The 18,692-nt window shown below is 48.5% G+C and overlaps 1 protein-coding gene across 1 annotated transcript in view; it reads right to left on the bottom strand.

The window, feature by feature from the left end:
• Abcc3 (ATP binding cassette subfamily C member 3) overlaps positions 1 to 15,837 on the bottom strand; it is a 43,305-nt gene extending 27,468 nt beyond the window's left edge. The window contains exons 1-5 of the mRNA XM_070028364.1: positions 15,762 to 15,837; positions 1,913 to 2,089; positions 1,008 to 1,133; positions 658 to 795; positions 109 to 234 (exon numbers count right to left, since the gene is read on the bottom strand). Of these exons, the coding sequence (XP_069884465.1) occupies positions 109 to 234; positions 658 to 795; positions 1,008 to 1,133; positions 1,913 to 2,089; positions 15,762 to 15,806 (612 nt within the window). The 5' untranslated portion in view covers positions 15,807 to 15,837. The remainder of the gene's footprint in view (positions 1 to 108; positions 235 to 657; positions 796 to 1,007; positions 1,134 to 1,912; positions 2,090 to 15,761) is intronic.
• Between the last annotated feature and the right edge of the window lie 2,855 nt (positions 15,838 to 18,692).

Here is an 18,692-nt window from a genome sequence, read left to right as displayed (position 1 = left end):
GGGAAAGTGGCATCTCCCTTTTTGGAGGAGATGAGCAGGGATGGGGCTGCTGTATACCAGTTGTGCTGGGGACCTGGGGGGCCTCCCTCCCCTCCATGGCAAACTCACAGGGTCATCATTCCCTTGGGAGAAGAGTGGTGACTTCTCCCTGAAGCAGGACATGATGAGGGCGCAGAGCACCAGGGCAAAGTAGATGTAGAAGGTGGCGAAGCGGAAGGGGTCTGAGATCTTGCCCTGGAGAGAGCGGAGAGGGTGTCAGAAGTCCCCAGGAAGCCTGGCCACAGTAGCCCTGGCCTTGGGGAGGCACTGGGGGTGGAGGAGTGGGGTCGTACCAGGCTCTTTGGCGTAGAATGCAGCCTCAGGGTACCTGTCCCTAACTCAAAGGATTCTGAGAGGCAGGGCATGATGATGGGGTTGGGAATCTGGTGGGGGACTTGCCCTGGGCCAGACATTATGCTAGCGGTTTACCTAGGCCATCTTGCCTAACAGAACAACCCACAGCCAGGGCAGCTTCTGACACTTGTGAAGGGCATCTTGCCTAAGATTCCACAGAGGGTCACTGTGCAGTGCAGAGCCTGTGTTCCTAGGTTTTCCCCTGAGAAGGAAAAAAATGGAGGGGGGGGGGCGTGCCAAATCCCCATACCCCACATCCCTTACCTCTGCTATGGCTGAAAGGATCTTGGAGCGGAAGGGGATGATGGCACAGATGACACACAGGAACCAGAAGATGATGAGGACCCCAGAGGACTGCACCCCGCGCAGCCTCTCATACTGGATCAACAAGGTGGCCAGCAGCTGTGCAGGAGGGCAAGGGGGCACTAGGAGAGCGCACACATAGCTGGACCTGCCTCCATCCCTCCCACCCTACATGGCCAGATGTTCCTGAGGGCACCCCGTCCTCTTCCAACTCCCAGGTTTCTAGCCTTCCGCCTCAGAGCCATGAGTCACCCAACACAGTCCACACCCCAGGGAGGCTTCCTTACACAGCCCTTGGGCCCCACACTGACCATGGTGATCCCCACCACTAGGGGTGTGACAAAGAAGACAGGAGCAGGGGCCCTGCCATGGATCAGGCCGTGGAAGGTGTAGAAGAGGTCTGCCCATGAGACACACCACAGCAGGACACCCAAGGCCTAGGAACAGAGCAAGCAGTGATGTCTCCATCCCTGAGGCAGACACAGTCCCTGCTAGGGAAAGAAGTTTGCTGAAGTCACAAAAACCAACTAGACTTGGGCCTAGGTCTGGGTGCTGGGAGCAGTATCGGCCATAAGCTTTTTGGGCATGGGTGTAGGGGTGGGATTTCCACTGTTGCTGAACTTGTTGGAATCTCCCCAGGCAGGGGAGTAGCTCAGCTGACTGTACGCCCTGTTAGACAGACATCTGGCCAAAGCTGCAGGTTAGGTAAATCTGGGGATCTAGTTCAACCAGTGGGGTGAGGGGTCCTGGCAGGCAGGCAGGGCCTCATTAAAAGTAGAATCCCGGTAAGGCGCTGGTGGCTCACGCCTGTAATCCTAGCTACTCAGGAGGCTGAGCTCTGAGGATCACAGTTCAAAGCCAGCCCAGGCAAGGAAAGTCTGTGAGATTCCTATCTCTAATATACTATTCAGAAAAAGCTGGAAGTGGGGCTGTGGCTCTGTAGTACAGCACTAGCCTTGAAAAAAAGAAGCTCAGGGACAGCACCAGGACCTGAGTTCAAGCCTGAGGATTGTTACACACACACACACACACACACACACACACACACACACACACACACACACACACACACACACACACACACACACACACACACACACACACACACACACACACACACACACACACACACACACACACACACACACACACACACACACACACACACACACCCCAGAATCCAGCCCTACCCAAAGGACAGCCCTGAGCTTCTGACCGTCTTAAGCCTGGAGAGGTGGGAGAGGATGATGTAGCCTTGACTGTGGTGTTTCAAGTAGAACAGGTAGCAGGGCAGGGCCACCCATAGGTAGATGCAGGGGGTCCAGGCTAGCAAGGAGTTCTGGAAGCAGGGAGTGAGGTCTGGGTTGTCCGTGTACACAGATAGGTTGGAATCCTGGGGACAGAGAGGACAATTTGGTCAGTGACAGTTTCCTGGGGGCCTGGACTATCCCCCAGGGAGGTAGCTGGACTGGAGAGCTGATCCATCCATCATGGATGGGAGTGAGGGTGGTGGGTAACAAGGATGAGAAGGCTGACAAGCAGAAGCTGCCCTTCTTGGGTAAGCTGTGGCTTTCATTTCTGCATACTTTCTCTCTTTAATTGAGGTATAATTTGAGCATTATGAACTGTACTCATTTGCAGCATACAATTCAATGAGTTTGGCAGTTGCACAACCATACAACCACTGCCCCAATAATGACACAGATTTCCATCCTGCTACAAATTTCCTGGTGTACCTTGGCTCTCTAGCCCCCAGCCTGATTGCTTTCAGTCATTCAAGATTCCTATCTCTTTTTTTTTGTGGAAAAAAATTACAAAAATTCTATTAAAGTACCATGTACCTAGTTCCAGAGCCTTCTTCCTCTCTAGGCCTCTCTAGGGGGATGGGAAAGAAAGTTTCCCTGGGCCTTCGTTATCTTTAAGATGGGTGTTAGTTTCAAACAAGGAGACAAGGACAGATTTTTTTGCAAATTGCAAAGTCTAAGCCTCTCTGTCCAGGCAAGACTATTCTGCTTCGAGCTCTGAAAATCTGTCCTGAGAAAATTGCTCTGTATCAGCTATATTACTTGCCTTGGTTACTATGACTACACCTAGAAAAAGTTCTTTGGCACCAGGAACCATGGGTGGCTTACACATGTAATCCTAGCTACTTAGAGGCTGAGATCTGGGGATCAAAGTTCAAAGCCAGCCCAGGCTGGGCACTGGTGGCTCATGTCTGTAATCCTAGCTACTCAAGAGGCTTGAGATTTGAGGATCAAGGTTCAAAGAAAGCCCAGGCAGGAAAGTCCATGAGACTCCTATCTCCAATTAATCATCAGAAAACTGGAAGTGGTATTATGGCTCAAGAGGTAGAGTGCTCACCTTGACCTGAAGAGCTTAGGGACAGAGCCCAGGCCCAGAGTTCAAGCCCCACAACAGACAAAAAAAATAAAAAGAAAGAAAGAAAGAAAGAAAAGCTAGCCACAACAGTATGAGAGATTCCATTTCCAATTAACCAGTAAAAACACAGGCTGGAGATGTGGCTCAGGTGGTAGAACAATAGTTAGGCAAGTTAAAGGTCCTTTTGGAAAGAAATGTGGTAATACAGTTATTCATGTTTTACTGAGATTGTTTCCTCTGAGACCAACAATGTACTAATTTTTTTAGATATTCTTTACAAGAAGCTCAGAAAATATAAACAAATAACAAGAAAAAAAATGACTCACAACCCTATCTACAGAGAGACAAACACTGCCTGAGGATACAACCACCTACTTTTTACCTGCCAATTTCAACGATTACCATGTAAAGTTTTTATCCAAGTTACACATATATATGGCTTTTTCTTATTTCTGTTTCTCTGAAAGGGTGCTTTGGTTTCTACTATTTGAATTGGAGTTTTCTCCCCAAAACAGGTAGTTAGAGGGTTAGCCAAGAGTGGTTTCCAATCCAGTGGGGCTGAACAGGGCTCGACAATTGTTAGGCCAAATAGGAACCTGATCATTTAGGGAAAACCTCACCCCCAAATGGCAGAATCTGGAGGCCTTTTCTCGTGGTCTGATTTGGCGATAAGGTTAGTGGCTAAATCCTTCTGTGTGCGTACAAACTTTTTTTTTTGTCAGTCATGGGATTTGAACTCTGGGCCTGGGCACTGTCCCTCAGCTCTTCAGCTCAAGACTAGAGCTCTATCACTTGAGCCACAGCACCACTTCTGGTTTTCTCAGTGGTTTATTGGAGATAAGAGTCTCACAGACTTTCCTGCCCAGGCTGGCTTTGAACTATGATCCTCAGATCTCAGCCTTCTGAGTAGCTAGGATCACAGGCATGAGCCACCGGTGCATGGCTTGTGTACAAACTTCTTATTTAACCTTAGAAAAAATAAATGTGTTCTTCTGCTGTGTAAGGTGGCTCGGGTTGGCCCAGCTTTGAGAGTGGGTAAGGAAGCAAGCTGGGTGTTTATCTTCCCCTTACACAGCGCCCTGTTCAGTTCTGGGCCTCCTTGCTATGTTGGTGATTCACCCCTCTGTCCATCCCCACACCTGCTCTCCAATTCTCAAGAAGGCACTAGTGTCTGGTCTGTTCATTCAGTTTCTCCCGTTTGTTCTTACAGGATTGCATCTTTTATACCTTTCTGTTATTTCAGTGGGAAATCAAGAAGGCCTGAGAATAATGCTCTAGAAGCAATTGTTTTCAAGTCATGAGACTTATTATTATTATTATTATTTTGGCCAGTCCTGTGGCTTGAACTCTCCCTCTGGGTATTGTCCCTAAGCTTCTTTTGCTCAAGGCTAGTTCTCTATCACTTGAGCCACAGCCCCACTTCCAGCTTTTTATGAGTAGTTTATTGGTGATAAGAGTCTCATGGACTTTCCTGATCTAGTGGGCTTCAAACTGCAACTTTCAGGTCTCAGCTGCCTGAGTAGCTAGGATTATAGGCGTGAGCCACTGGGGTCAGCATTCATGAAACTGCTATCTTTAATTAAGCATGAGCGCGCACATGCGCGCACACACACACAAACACACACACACACAGAGCAAGTGCACATAAAACAGGCCCTTTTAGCCCTCATGCAGGGCCTACCTGAACAATGTAGGCTTCCCCCAGCCCTTAGAAATGGTTTTTTCCTGGTTGGCCCCATTCCTAGGCAAGCATTCTTCACTTTCTCTTACTGGACTCTGACCCTGGCATCCTTTGCCAATCCACACCAATAGCTCCAATCTCCTCCTGAGCCTTGGCCCCCACTTCCTGCTGCCTCTCAAATGGCCTTCCCATCTGTTCTCAAGTCACCTCGTGTTCAATACTTCTCATACCAAACTTGTCCACTCCCTGCCAGAATGTCAAAGGGGCACTAAGGTCCTGTGGACTCTTAGTTGAGACAGGTGTCTACATCCAGGCTTTGCTCTGTGTGTGTGTGTGTGTGTGTGTGTGTGTGTGTGTGTGTGTGTGTGCTTTTATCAGGGTTTGAACTCGGGGCCTTGTACTCTTGCTTAGCCTTTCTGCTCAAGGGTGACACTCTATTACTTGAGCCACAGCTCCACTTCCAGCTTTTAGCTGGTTACTTGGAGATAAGAATCTCATGGACTTTTCTACCCAGGCTGGCTTTAAACTGTGATCCTTGGATCTCAGCCTCTTGAGTTTTAGCGCCAAGCTAAAAACTTTTTTTTTTTGTCCGGTCGTGGGGCCTGAACTCTGGGCCTGGGCACTGTCCCTCAGCTCTTCAGCTCAAGGCTAGTGCTCTACCACTTGAGCCACAGCACCACTTCCGGCTTTTTTTTTTCTGCTTATGTGGTGCTGAGGAATCGAACCCAGGGCCTCATGCATGCAAGGCAAGCACTCTACCACTGAGCCACCTTCCCAGCCCAAGCTAAAAACTTTTTATAGGGATAAACATTTATAGGAAAGCCTGCACATCCAAATTCACCTCCATGAATTCTGATACTTGGGAATGGTCAGCTATGTAATCACATCAAGAGACAGGACATTTGTGTCATCAAGTGGTCCCTTGCTCTCAACCCCGAGGGGATCCCCAGTTCTGATTTCTAATAATATAAATTAATTTTGCCCATTTTGCATTCTGCGAAATTGTGCAGTGTGTATCTTTCCTGTCTGACTTCTTTCCCTCAATACTGGACATGGGAGATGGCATCCTGGAGAGTATTTACAGTAATCCTTTGCGTGTTCTACTGTGTGAAAGGTCCTGCTGTACCCATCCACTCTCCTGGGAGAGGGAGGCCACACCCTGCTTTTAAACCGGCAGCCCCAGATAGCCTACCCCACTCCCGTAGGCACACCTAATATCTTGGCAGGTCTCTGGGCCTCACCTCCTCCAGGAAGTCTCTCTGGGACATTCCAGCAATGACTTTGCTTTGTCCTGATGGATAAAAGCAGCCAATTAAGCCAGGATGACAAAGTCGCCTAAAGCTTAGGTGGCATTTTATTGTCCCACTTACATAGATCATTATCTGCTTATATCTGGTTATTGTCTCAGAAACAGCTTGCAGAGGTATTAAAGAAGTACTGTTAGGTAAAGAAGTACTGTTAGGTCCAGTTTATAGAGGAGAAAGTGGGCTTTGGTCAGCAGTTCAAGGACACTTGGCAACAGGGAACTGGGACAAGCACCCACGCTTTGTAGTGCTAGGGTCTCTCCCCACCTGTGCTGCCTGGACCTGTGTGTGTGTGTGTGTGTGTGTGTGTGTGTGTGTGTGTGTGTGTGTGTGAACACCCTCTCTCTCCCACAATCGCGGGAGCCATTGGACACAAGCCCTGTTCCTGCTCCATTTTCTACCCTGTTTCACACCCTCTAGCTAAACGACAAGGAAGTGTCATTGACAGAGTGGCTGCATGACTGGGCAGCCTGATTGATTACCTGATTTTTTAAGGCTGGCAGGGAGTGGCCACAGGCCAACCCAACCTGATAGAGAGACACGTATAGCTCTATCACTTTTTTGTTTTGTTTTTGTGCCAGCCTCTTGTTCTTGCTTGGCTTTTGTGGTGGTTGTTGTTGTTCAAGGCTGACATTCAACTACTTAAGCTGTACCTCCTGAGCATCTAGCTAAGATTACAGGCATAAGCCACCAGCCCCCACAGCTGGCTTGGTTGCCTTTGAGTGACGTAACTGTGGGCTAATACTTTTAACCCTCTGAACTTCAGTCTCCATGTATGAGGAAGAACAGCCCCTCAGCCACCTTCCACAGGGAACAGAATAGATAGCAAAGACATGGCCTCTGCCAGGCAGCACCCGGGGAAGCTGGTGACAAGACATCAAGCTGGCTGACCACTGTTTTATTTCACAGACATCTACACTGTGCCCATAACCAAGTGACGTGGGGGTGTGAGGATGGACCCAGCAGGGCCATTCACCAAGGAACACACACAAAGGATTATTTTGGATGGCTGCCTTGATCTTAGGAAGAGCCAGATTTTGGGACTCCAGCTAAAGACAGACCTGTTTGAAACCTAAGTCAGACCACACAGCCTTCTGTCATTTTCCCAGCTTCAGACTAAACCAGGGCTCCCCAGCTCTCTGAGGAACAGCACCAAGACCCAACAGCTTCCCTCACTTCCCTGACCTCCAACTTCTGGACTCCATTCTCTCCTAGATCCCTGGGGTTTTTGTACTTATCTTCAAATATGTTTGTGATAGCTGCCTCAGGGCATGCCCTCAGAACTTGGAAAGTTTTGCTCAGATGGCTCCTCCTCCTGAACGTTCACTTTGACCTTCCCAATTAAAACGGTAACTCACTCCCCAGCGTCCCACTGTTAGCCCATTCTACATCTCCCACAGCTCTTAACACTCCTGTCATTCAGTATACAGATATCCCTCACTATATGCTACTTGGTGGATGTTCACCTATCATGGGATTCTCTGGAACGTAACTCTCATGACAGGTGAGGGATCACTGTACTTTATTTATCATGGTTATTGATTTCTCTGCCTCCTCTCACTGGATGATGGACTTTCGTAGGATCATTCTGTTTCTGCCCTGGCATGGTGGTTCTCACTGCCCAGAGCAGGGCCTGACCTAGAGAAGGTATTTGCAGAATGAAAAACAGAACCTGAGTAAACAACAACAACAAAAAAAGAGTGAGTACCTGTGGCTCGTATCTGTAATCCAACCATGATCCTCCTGATCATGGTTCAAGGCTAGCCCAGGCAAAACACGCATGAGACTCCATCTCAACTGTGTGTGGGGATGAGGACCTGCCATTCCAGCTACACAGAAAGTATAAATAGGAGAAATAAAGTCATGGCCAGCCTGAATAGGCAGCAAGACCCCATTCAAAAAGTACAGAAAGCACTGGGTACTGATGGCTCATGCCTGTAATCTTAGCTATTCAGGAGGCTGAGATCTGAGGATCAAGGTTTGAAGGCAGCCCAGGAAGGTGTAGGAGAGTCTGTGAGACCCTTCTCTCTAATTAACCACCAAAAAGCCAGAAATGGAGCTGTGGCTCAAGTGGTAGAGTAACAGCTTTGGGTAGAAAAAACTAAGGGACAGCACCCAGACCCTGAGTTCAAGCCCCAGTACTGGCACTAGGACCCCCCCCACCTCCGCCACGCACACACAATGCCCTCTCAAGTTTCAGCTTCAGCAGCTGCTGGCTCTAAAATACACGTGTTCTCTTCCTGGTACTAAGACCGGGGTCCTGGTAACCCCAAAAAGGCTCACCAAAGCAAGTTCAGGGTAAATGAAGGTAAGGACAGGGTCAACAGAGATCATTTTCTGGATCCCACCATACTTCCTAAAGCCCTGGGGGACAGGATGGAGGGTAGATCCTCACAGCTCCCTGCCTTAGTACCAGTTTGAGGAGCCCCAGCTGGGAGACAGCTCAGAACCCACAACCCTGCCCCCCATCACCCATACAGTTTCCACAGCAACAGCAGCTTCCTTAATGCTTTGATTAAACAGCTAGATGGGGCTGATAAGGCAGAAAGTCCAACATCCAGAATAGACCACATGGCAGATGCCCCTCTGTGGGCACTGAGGCTGAAATCCCTACAGATACTCAAACTGATGGGTAAGAGGCCCCTGAGTCTTCCACCCTAGCTCTGCCAGGGACTTCCCAGCCCCAGGGCCCAGCCTGCTGACAGTCACAAGCGTGAGAAGACAGTCATTACTTCCTTAATCCTAGATGGTGACAGAAGTGGGGGGAAGGGTGGGCACCAGTGCTGAGCAGCTCCTGTGGTCACTGAGAAGAGACTGGCTGAGAAGATCATGCATCTCAGCAGAAATTATGGTGTGGAAAGAAAAAGAGCACGCACTGATCACGTTAGCCCTCACTGAGCTCTTGAGTAGCACTGAATCAGTCTGTGGATTGCAGACCCAATGATCTTACTCCTTTTGTGTGTGTGTGTGTGTGTGTGTGTGTGTGTGTGTGTGTGTGTGTGTGTGTGTGTGTGTTGCCAGCTCACAACAGCTTCGGTTAATGGAGCATCACAGTGTACCAGAATTATCATGTAATGTTCATTACACCAAGAAGCATGGCTGATGGAAGATTTGAGCTTGGGCAATCAGTGAGCCCCAACTTCTGTTGATAGGTTTATGGGCAACTCCTTCTGTGCCTGTACAGCTCCAGTGTGGCATGACAGGGTTCCTTTAGCTGAGTAGCCCACCCTGGAATCACCTCCATTTTTCAGTTCTTCCCACAGAGCTGAGGGTCAAGGGCTGAGTAATAGAACAGCTGGGGTTTCCAGAGGGAAATAAACTAAAAACCTGAATATCCAGTTGGAAATAGAGAAATCTAATCTAGGGTGAAGCTGCCATTCTCACACCCAGTCCTTGAAGCTCTGCCTACTGGACCAGCCTCAGAAATGAGAACAGTTACAAGTGGCAGAATCATGGCCTAGTCATCCTAGCAAGGGTACACATAGGTCTCCTGCCTAGTAAGCAACCTGTCCTTGGGACAGCCCCAAAGTATGTTAGAGTGTGTGTGTGTGTGTGTGTGTTGTTGTTGTTGTTGTTGTTGAGAAAGCTACCTTCCCAAGGCCATGTTCCTGATTTACTTCCTTTCCTAAGTTTCTGCCTTGACTCAGGCTGAGGGGACAATGTGTCCAGTCTGGAGTCACAAGGGGTCAAATCTTCCATCTGGAAATGAATAGCTCAGATGTCAAAGCTGTCCACAAGAACGGATTTCATAACCTCAGCTGCAAGGGAAAGCGATTGCTGAGGCTCTGATCAAGTAAGGAAAGTTAAAAACCTAGAAGGACAAGGAGAACTCTGGTGATCAAATAAGCTAAGGAGTGTCTATTTCCTACCTACCTGTCCACCTTGGGGGCCCTGGCACTTTCAGCTTCCCTAGCCCCAGCTTTGCATGTTATCATCTTTATTTGAGAGCCAAAATATATTGAAATCTGTTAGAATAGATCTAATGGCCACTCCTTCATACTAGGTAAAGAGAAGGGAAGATGCTGATAGCTGAAACAGAAAATTCAGAGTGTCTCATGCATGTGGTCATTCCCAAACTAGAGACTCATCCTCTGGGAATTGCTCCAGACCTGAGGGGTACCCCAGAACCCACCTAATCCCAACTAGAGCCCAGGGGAGGTAAATGAATGGTCAGCCTCAAGCAGTAACCGATGACAGAGTTGAGACTTGCTGGAATAGGGAAGAAGATCCAGGGAGCTGGGCCTCCAAGGGACCAGAGCTTTGCCCCTCCCTGGGGTAGGTAATAATCAAAGAAGCAGTGAGAATAATGTTCTTATATGACCTGACCAGTGGTGGACCCATGGGCATGTACCAAGAGCTGTTGTTCACGCCCTATCAGTAAGCATGCAGGAGAGGGAGGGGTCTTGAAATCTCTAAGGTGGACCTAAAGAATCCCCATCTGGCTATGTCTAATGGGTCACACAACATCAAGGTAGCACTCCATCTATTCCCTGGCTGGGATTCTGTTTCTAGTATCTCCACTAAGTGGTTTGTAATTAAGGTTGCTTACTCATCTCCAGTGGCAGAGAACTTACTACTCATCAGGAAGTCACAATCAGTTATGGACAGGTTCAAAGTCAGGGTATTTGGATTTTTGAGTTCCCAATAACAGTCAGGTGAAGATTAACTCTACAAACAGGCCAGTTCTCACCTGCTTTGTACTTCTTTCACCTCACAGGGTGTATAGCTCAGAACAGAGAGTAACCCCTTAGGCAAGGGCAGCAGATCAGAGCAAAGGTTAATTACAATCTCCTTTGTTCTAGTGGCATTACTAGCCTCAAGAATTTTTTTTTTTGGGGGGGGAGAATTTGGTGGGGGGGCAGGGGAGGATGGGAAGGGATGGGAAGGGGAAACAAAGGAGGAGGCTACAATGCTTGATAAGAAATGTACTCCTTGTCTTGCCCATGTAATTGTAACCCCTCCGTACAGTATTTTCACAATTAAAAAAAAAAAGAATAATGAGTTAGGTCATACAACTCATTCTTTGGGAACTTTATTCTCCCCACCCCCACCCCCACATCAAAACATGCTCACAAGTATTGGTACATTGCTCAGTGAGAGGGAGAGAGAGAGACGGAAAGTGGGAAATCAAGAGTAAATAGTGTATCCAGCACATAGTGCAAGTGAGGACATATGTGTGTGCCTACACCCAGCAGGGCATAGGTGCACCACTGCCCCACCCTCATCTTCTATTCTCAGTGGGCTGGGCTAAGGCTGAGGTAGATAGGATCAGCCCCTTAACCCTCAGGAAACAGCAGAAATGGAGGACTTCACCCAATAGCCCTGCCAACCCTTTTCTTACAAGACTTCCCAGCTCTCACACTCCTTCCAACCACACTTCCCTTTATCGTTCCTCCTCCTCCCGGGACTTTTAGGACGTTGCCAACAAAGGTTCTCAGTTTTCATTCGTGTGTGTGTGTGTGTGTGTGTGTGTGTGTGTGTGTGTGTGTGTGTGTGTGTGTGTGTGTGTGTTCTCAGTTTTCATTCGTGTGTGTGTGTGTGTGTGTGTGTGTGTGTGTGTGTGTGTCAGTACTGGGATTTCAACTTAGAGCCTGGTGCTAACATTAGCTTTTTCACTCAAGGTGTTGATATTCTACCACTTGAGCCATAGCTCCATTTCTAGATTCTCTGTTCTCAAAAATATCTAATGTTCCCTAAAGGAGGGTATTCTTAGGGGAGGGATCCAAAGGTGGAACTTCTCTGAATAGCTGATGTACTGTTTATCAAAATGAATACCAGGAAGTGGAAACACGTTTTGGGGGTGGGCGAAGAGGAGACACATGAATGGAGACATAAATGCAGTCATTATATTCAATGAACATTATGTTAAAAAAAAACAAACGAACCATGTAACTTGAGGGTAGGGACAGGAGAGGCAATATGGGAAGAATAAAGCATTGTATTTATAACCTGACTTAAGGAACTGTAATCCCTTTGTACAACTACTTAATAATGAATAAATAAACAAATAACAAAACTAAAAAAATAGCATTCCTTATTTGATCTCTATAAAAATCTTTCAGAGTGAATAGAAGGTAGTTAATTATCCAGTTCACAGGTAAAGAAAGCAAAATTATCACAGGTGAAGAAAGCAAAACTATGAGAAGTCTAGAGAAAGACTCTACTGAGTTCAAGGTGGGTCTTGAACTCTGGGCCTGGACTCTGTCTCAGAGCTCTTCACCTCAAGGCTAGCACTCTACCAATTGAGCCAGAGTGCCACTTCTGGTTTTCTGAGTGGATTATTGGTAATAAGAGTTTCACTGACATTCCTGCCTGGGCTGGCTTTGAACCATGATCCTCAGATCTCAGCCTCCTGAGTAGCTAGGATTATGGGCATGAGCCACCAGTGCCCAGCTACCTTTCCCTCTTGGATCAAGTAGTTCCTGGCTGCCCAGCCACTTCCTGCAAGATGGTTAACTAAATCCCCTTTGGCTCAAGAGCAGATTACCTGCAAGATATGCAATGCAGATGAAATATAACATAGCATGTCATAGGGCAGGTATGGTCATGCCTATAATCTCAGCTATTTGGGAGGCAGAGATTGGAAGGATTGAGGTTCAAGGCCAGCCCCAGAAAAAAGTTAGTGTGATTTTCTTCTCAGTAAGATGGAAGTGGTGGTCCATGGAAGGCCATAGGTAGAAAGATCTTGGTCTGAGGACAAGTTTAAACAAAAATGTGAGATCCTTTCTGAAAAATTAACTAAAACAAAAAGGATTGTGACTCAAATGGTAGAATGCCTGCCAGGCAATCTTGAGGACCTGAATTCAAATTCAAATTTTGCTAAAAAAAAACAAATAAAAATTATCAAAAGCATGCCAGAAATGAATGGCCCTGTACTCCCCTTTTGGAAATTGAATTATAGATTAGGTGAGACTGAGCCAGGAGAACCTTCCCCAGAAGCCTTTCCCAGAAATCCCCAGTCCTGCCAGAGCAGCCATCAGGACCCAAGGAGATCACATGGAAGTTGGAGGATGTCTTAAAATTGGGATGATCAGGAGAACAGTCAGTTCCCTGTCCTTGAAGATATCTTAGCAGAGAAATACCCCCCCACACCCCCACAGGCAATGGGAGTCATAATCTAGCTGAGTTCATTCTCACTGGGCCTGAGGTCCTTAAACAATCCACCTATAGCTCATACACAGCAAAGAGAAGTTCTGGGGCCAAGGGGCCCGAGACTCAAAGGTACAGCCAGGCAATGGCAAGGTTAGCACCATGTCCCAGAGCTCCCCTTCCCCAGTCCAGTACTCTGTAACATGTGACCATGAGCATGCCACCTCCACATCAGCCAGGTGATCTTTTCTCCTTGGGATTGTAAAATAGGAGATTGGGCTAGCTGTTCTAAGCCTCCAGACTCTGGCACTCTTGGATCCCACAATCACATGGAAGGATAGAGCTAAGGGGTCCCTGACTTTGAGATAGTAGTCCTGAGTTCCTAAGCTTTAGGTTCCATGAAGACCATTTATGTACAGTTCTAAGAACCCAGTTTCACTGTAATTCTAGACACAGAGCTAAAGAGCTCATTTGGCACTAAGAGCTAGTGGCTCATGCCTGTAATCCTAGCTACTCAGGAAGCTGAGATCTGAGGATAGCAGTTTAAAGCCAGCCAAAGCAAGCATATCTGTGAGACTCTTATCTTCAATTAATCACACACACAAACACACAAAAGCTAGAAGTGGAGATGTGGCTCAAGTAGTAGAGGAAAAAGCTAAGGGACAGTGCCTAGGTCCTAAGTTCAAGCCCCAGTAACAGTACCAAAACAAAATTATTTCGTACATGATAAGGCAAGCTTCTTGTATGCTCCCATTGTGTGCTTCAGCTGGTATTGATAATTTTGTATGGCCTCGAGTGATGTTGTAAATATCTAAATAGCTCTTGGCAGAAATAAAATTCCTGGGGCTGGGAAGGTGGCTCAGTGGTAGAATGCTTGCCTTGCAAGCCTGAGGCCCTGGGTTCGATTCCTCAGCACCACATAAGCAAAAAGAAAAAAGCCGGAAGTGGCGCTGTGGCTCAAGTGGTAGAGCACTAGCCTTGAGCTGAAGAGCTGAGGGACAGTGCTCAGGCCCAGAGTTCAGGCCCCACGACCGGACCCAAAAAAAAAAAGAAATAAAATTCCTTACACCAGCAAGTGAAAGGGCCCTGCATCTGAAACTTGAGTATAATCAGCTCTTGATTTTCCAGTCTGGTCACCTCTGTTACCATAACTGCACCACACCCAGAACAGCCAGGCCCAAGTTACAGTGAAGGGACATACACTTATAGTCAAAGGTACAACTCCTAGACCCTGGTCATCAGTCCAGACTGGAAGACAGATTTGATTCTTGACTCTTGTGGGGGGTGGGGGGAGGAAGAGGAGCAAGAGGAAGAGGGCAACTGTTGAGAAATAGCATTCCTCAGTGACCCAAAGAAAAGAAAAGATCCCAAACACTATTTTAGAGGTACTCTATTGCCTCAGGACTTAAAAAAAAATCTATATAGCACTTTTAGCCCAACCCAAACCTTAAATGCCAGACCAGCGTAACTTAAACCGAGAGCAGCCACACAGGCATATATGCCCATACAGGTCTGTGGCTAGCATTGATTCTCCCCACTTGCAGGTGCATATAACATACAAGTATTCAAAATGCAAAGGAAGAATTTAGACTGAGATTCTGAGTCTGGATTTGAGACCACCCTATGCTGGGCAGCCCCAGCCTGACTACAGATGGGTCCTTTTAATTTCAGCTCTATCTGTGAAATGGAGACCACATCTCATTTAGGCTAGGTACACTTAGTGTACCCAATCTGATGAGCATTTCAAGAGGCCTATTCTGTATGTATGTAGTAAAATGTGTGTGTGTGTGTGTGTGTGTGTGTGTGTGTGTGTGTGTGTGGCATCTGTGTGTGCTGCTGGAGAATGGAACCCAGGGCCTCTCACTGCTAGGCATGCATCTACTACTCTAGCGCAAAAGGCCCACTTTTGTATTTTCTTTTTTTTTTTTTTAATCGCAGCTCTAACTTCTTGGAGCTGGATACTTTTAGGCAAGTCCCTTCCTCTCTGGCTCCTTCTTGTTTTCTATCTGTGTGTTATGGGAATCCTGACAGGCTGTATCTGTATGGGCCTGTTTCCAGGCAGGTCTGCCTTTCTCTCCTAAGTCCAAGGTGTCTTGGAGACTGGCATCCAGCTGTCTCTTGCCCGAAGAAAAGGTGCCAGAAATGTCCTGAGGCCCGATGGGGGCAGCCTCCAAAGTCTCTGGGCTCTGGATACTCTGTAGGAGTGTCTAAGGACAAGGGTGCAAGGCATTTAGATAACCAAGCCACAGTCAGTGGACCCAGACGAATGCTTCTTTTACCCCTGCGGAGCCAACCCCACAGGGAAGGGGATGAGAGAGGAGGCAACGTGGGGACACTTCCTGATTCCCCAAGTACCACACTGGGTGCCCTCCTGGATCCTCATGCCTGCTAGCCAGAGCCCCTCCATGGGGCAGAGAGGGGCTCAACGGGGCAGGTCTCCAGCGTGGGATGCTTCAGGAAGCTCTGCTGGAAGCCACAGTGTCCCCATCGCCTCCTCCTGGGCTCCCAGGCCGAGTCCAGGCGGGTCCTGGCACGCCCTTCCTCCAGGAACACTTATGGTCCAGGCCGGCGAAGGGGACCGCTGCAGCGGTCCCGGAGCCCCTGTGCCTTACCCAGAATTTGGAGCCGATCTCGCCGGAGCTGCACAGGGCGTCCATGCGGGAGGCGCAGCGGGCAGGAAAACTAACGCCCGGCCAAGCCAAGCACGCTACTGAGCTGGAGCTGGGAGCCGCCTCCGCCTCCGCCCAGGCCCGCCTCTGAGCTCCGCCCAGGCCCGCCCCGGCTTAGCCCTACCCCCAGGCGCTCGGATCTGGCTGTCCTGCCCCCAACGGGTTGCCACAACCCCTCGGTGAAACCGCAGCACTGGGAGGGACTTTGGGGTGCAGGGTCCTTGACACACTGTCCGTCCCTTCTAGTGTCCTTCTGGACTGCACCGGAGAGATGTTCTATTAGATCCGGGGCTGATAGGCTTGGAGTCTGACCCAGAGGAGGGACCAGAACGCTCCCATGGGGACCCATGTGTCTGGGAGAGGATTGAGCAATTCTACATTGGTTTAGAAAAATAGTTCCTCATAGGGTCACAGGTATCTCTGAACTTCGGTGTTCTCATCAGTAAAATGAGAAGCGCCTGTGGTCTGGACGGCGATCTAGGTGGCCCCCACATTGTCACAGACAACCGATTGTGCGTGCACGTGTGTGTATGTGTGTGTGTGTATGAAAGAAAGATGGAAAGAGAGAGAGACAGAGAGACACAGAGAGACACACAGAGAGAACTAGAGAGAGGAGAAAATAGAATATGGAGCCTGGCACTGGTGGCTCACGCCTTTAATCCTAGCCACTCAGGAGGCTGAGATCTGAGGATTGCAGTGCAAATCCAGGCCCCCCCCCCCAAAGTCTGTGAGACTCTTATCTGCAATTAACTACAGAAAATGAGAAGTGGTGGCGCTGTGGCTTAAAGTGGTAGAGTGCTAGCCTGGAGCAAAAGAGCTCAGGGATAGCACCCAGGCCCCAAATTCAAACCCCCATGACCAGCCAACGCGCCCCCCCACCCCTCCCACAAACAACAACGACAGAACATGGGAAGTCCAGCATCAGCAGATGGTAGCCTCCTGTAGTCTTAATTACTATCTCCGGAGGCTCAGCGGCTCCTGGTTGTTTCCAAGTCTCTCCAGTACCTCTCGGGATTCCTGAGGATTTGGTGAGAAAAGTAGATAAGGCATATAGCCCGGCACACTCAGTAGACATCCACTGCGTCTTCATTTCCTCCTCTTCAGCTTGGCTATGGTAGCAGATAGACAGGAAGAAACTGCGGGAAGAGCCCTCCATTAGCACTCTCTTCCTAAGGGTGAGACTCACATTCTCCATCTGTAAAATGGGCTGGGTCATCAATGGTCTGAATTGGCTTTGCTGGGATCTCTCCATCTCTCACTCCTCCATCACTCACATTCTTTTTTCTAATAGGGTTCCAGAACACAATTCAACATCCCTTTTTATAGTTGAGAAGGAATTCTCCAAAGCAGCTCTTCATCTGGCCCCTCTCTCCTCTGACCTCACTTGCAAGCTCTGCCCAGGTTCAGCTGGTACTCCTTCTCCTGACATTGTTCTAAGGCTAAGGAGTTTCCTTGTCCTGAGACAGTGGACAAGGAAAGGACAATGGAAAGGAGCTGGTAAGATAATACACAAGTGATCAGCCAACTTCCTCTGGGCAGGCAGGAAGTTACCAGAAGGAAAGCCTGCTGTCTACAGTCTACAGAACAGAGCATGTGTGGAGTGAGTGGGTGAACAAGACTTCCCCTCACCTTCCAGGCAGGTGAACTGAAGACCTCTACACCACACGGGGCTCTCTGCCCGTCTCTCCTCTTCCCCTCCATTCACCCACACCGTCTGGGTCCTCACTTGCATTTCTGGGCAAAAGACTTCAGAGTTTTCACATCTCATCCCAGTGTGCCTTGGGTTATATTGAACTGTGAAAAGTCTGTCTTCTTTTCCAGTCAGAAAGGTCCCCAGAGGCAGAGACCAGTTGAATTACCTCCAGTCCCACTCTGTGCCTTAGCGCAGGCAGTCAGTACCTTTGTATACTGGGTGATTTCAAGACACTCTTTGATGTCTCTGGGACTCAGTTTCTTTTTTCTTTTTTAAAATAACTTACATTCTATTTATTTATTTATTTATTTATTTTTGGGTCCAGTTGTGGGGCCAGAACTCTGGGCCTGGGCACTGTCCCTCAGCTCTTCAGCTAAAGGCTAGCACTCTACCACTTGGGCCACAGCGCCACTTCTGGCTTTTTTCTTTTTGTTTATGTGGTGCTGAGGAATCGAACCCAGGGCCTCAGGCATGCAAGGCAAGCGCTCTACACTGAGCCACCTTCCCAGCCCCAGGGACTCAGTTTCTTGAGCAGCATGAACAAGATGTCATCTAAGCTTCCTGAGTTCAGTTGGAGTTGCTGCAATTCCGCTCTCATAGCGTTGTGCTGGCCCTGGTCAGGATTTCTCAGCCATTCCTGCTCTGTATCTTTACTTCGGTCTACCCATCAATACTATTCAGTTCACCATCCTTTCCTGCGGGGAGCCGGGGCAAACGCCATTACAAGATGGCGCCCACTTCCTTGCAGCTTTGAGGTAAACAACTCCATATTAGGCAGTGCTTGGCGGGACGGTGGGTCCTGGGCTTTGAGCATGCGCGAGCCACGTAGATTCCCCAGCCAATCCCGTGGCACCTGGTGACGGTGAAAGGCAGACGACCAATGATAGAACGACCCGTGTTTCTATTTCCCTATATAAGCGGCCATGTTTTTGTGCATGGGGTCTCTCGCTCAAGCTCTCCTATCAACTCAAAAGCTCTCCAATAAAGTGTGATCTGAGAAGACTCCTGGTGTGGTGGTCGTTCTTCCTCGCTGGCCGAGAAGGCGTTCGCCGCACTTTCCCATTCCTTCTCATTGGCTTGGAGGCCAAAGGCACCAAATAAAACTGAATCTGGGGCCTTTCTCTTGGGAGCCCTTCCAGTGCTAGGCTCCTTTAGAAAACCCCTTTTCTAAGAGAGGGAGC

The sequence above is a fragment of the Dipodomys merriami genome, unplaced genomic scaffold (genome assembly GCF_024711535.1).
Source record: "Dipodomys merriami isolate MVZ:Mamm:240054 unplaced genomic scaffold, mDipMer1.0.p SCAF_19, whole genome shotgun sequence".
Classification (NCBI taxonomy): domain Eukaryota; kingdom Metazoa; phylum Chordata; class Mammalia; order Rodentia; family Heteromyidae; genus Dipodomys; species Dipodomys merriami.
This window is presented reverse-complemented; position numbering and strand designations above follow the sequence as displayed.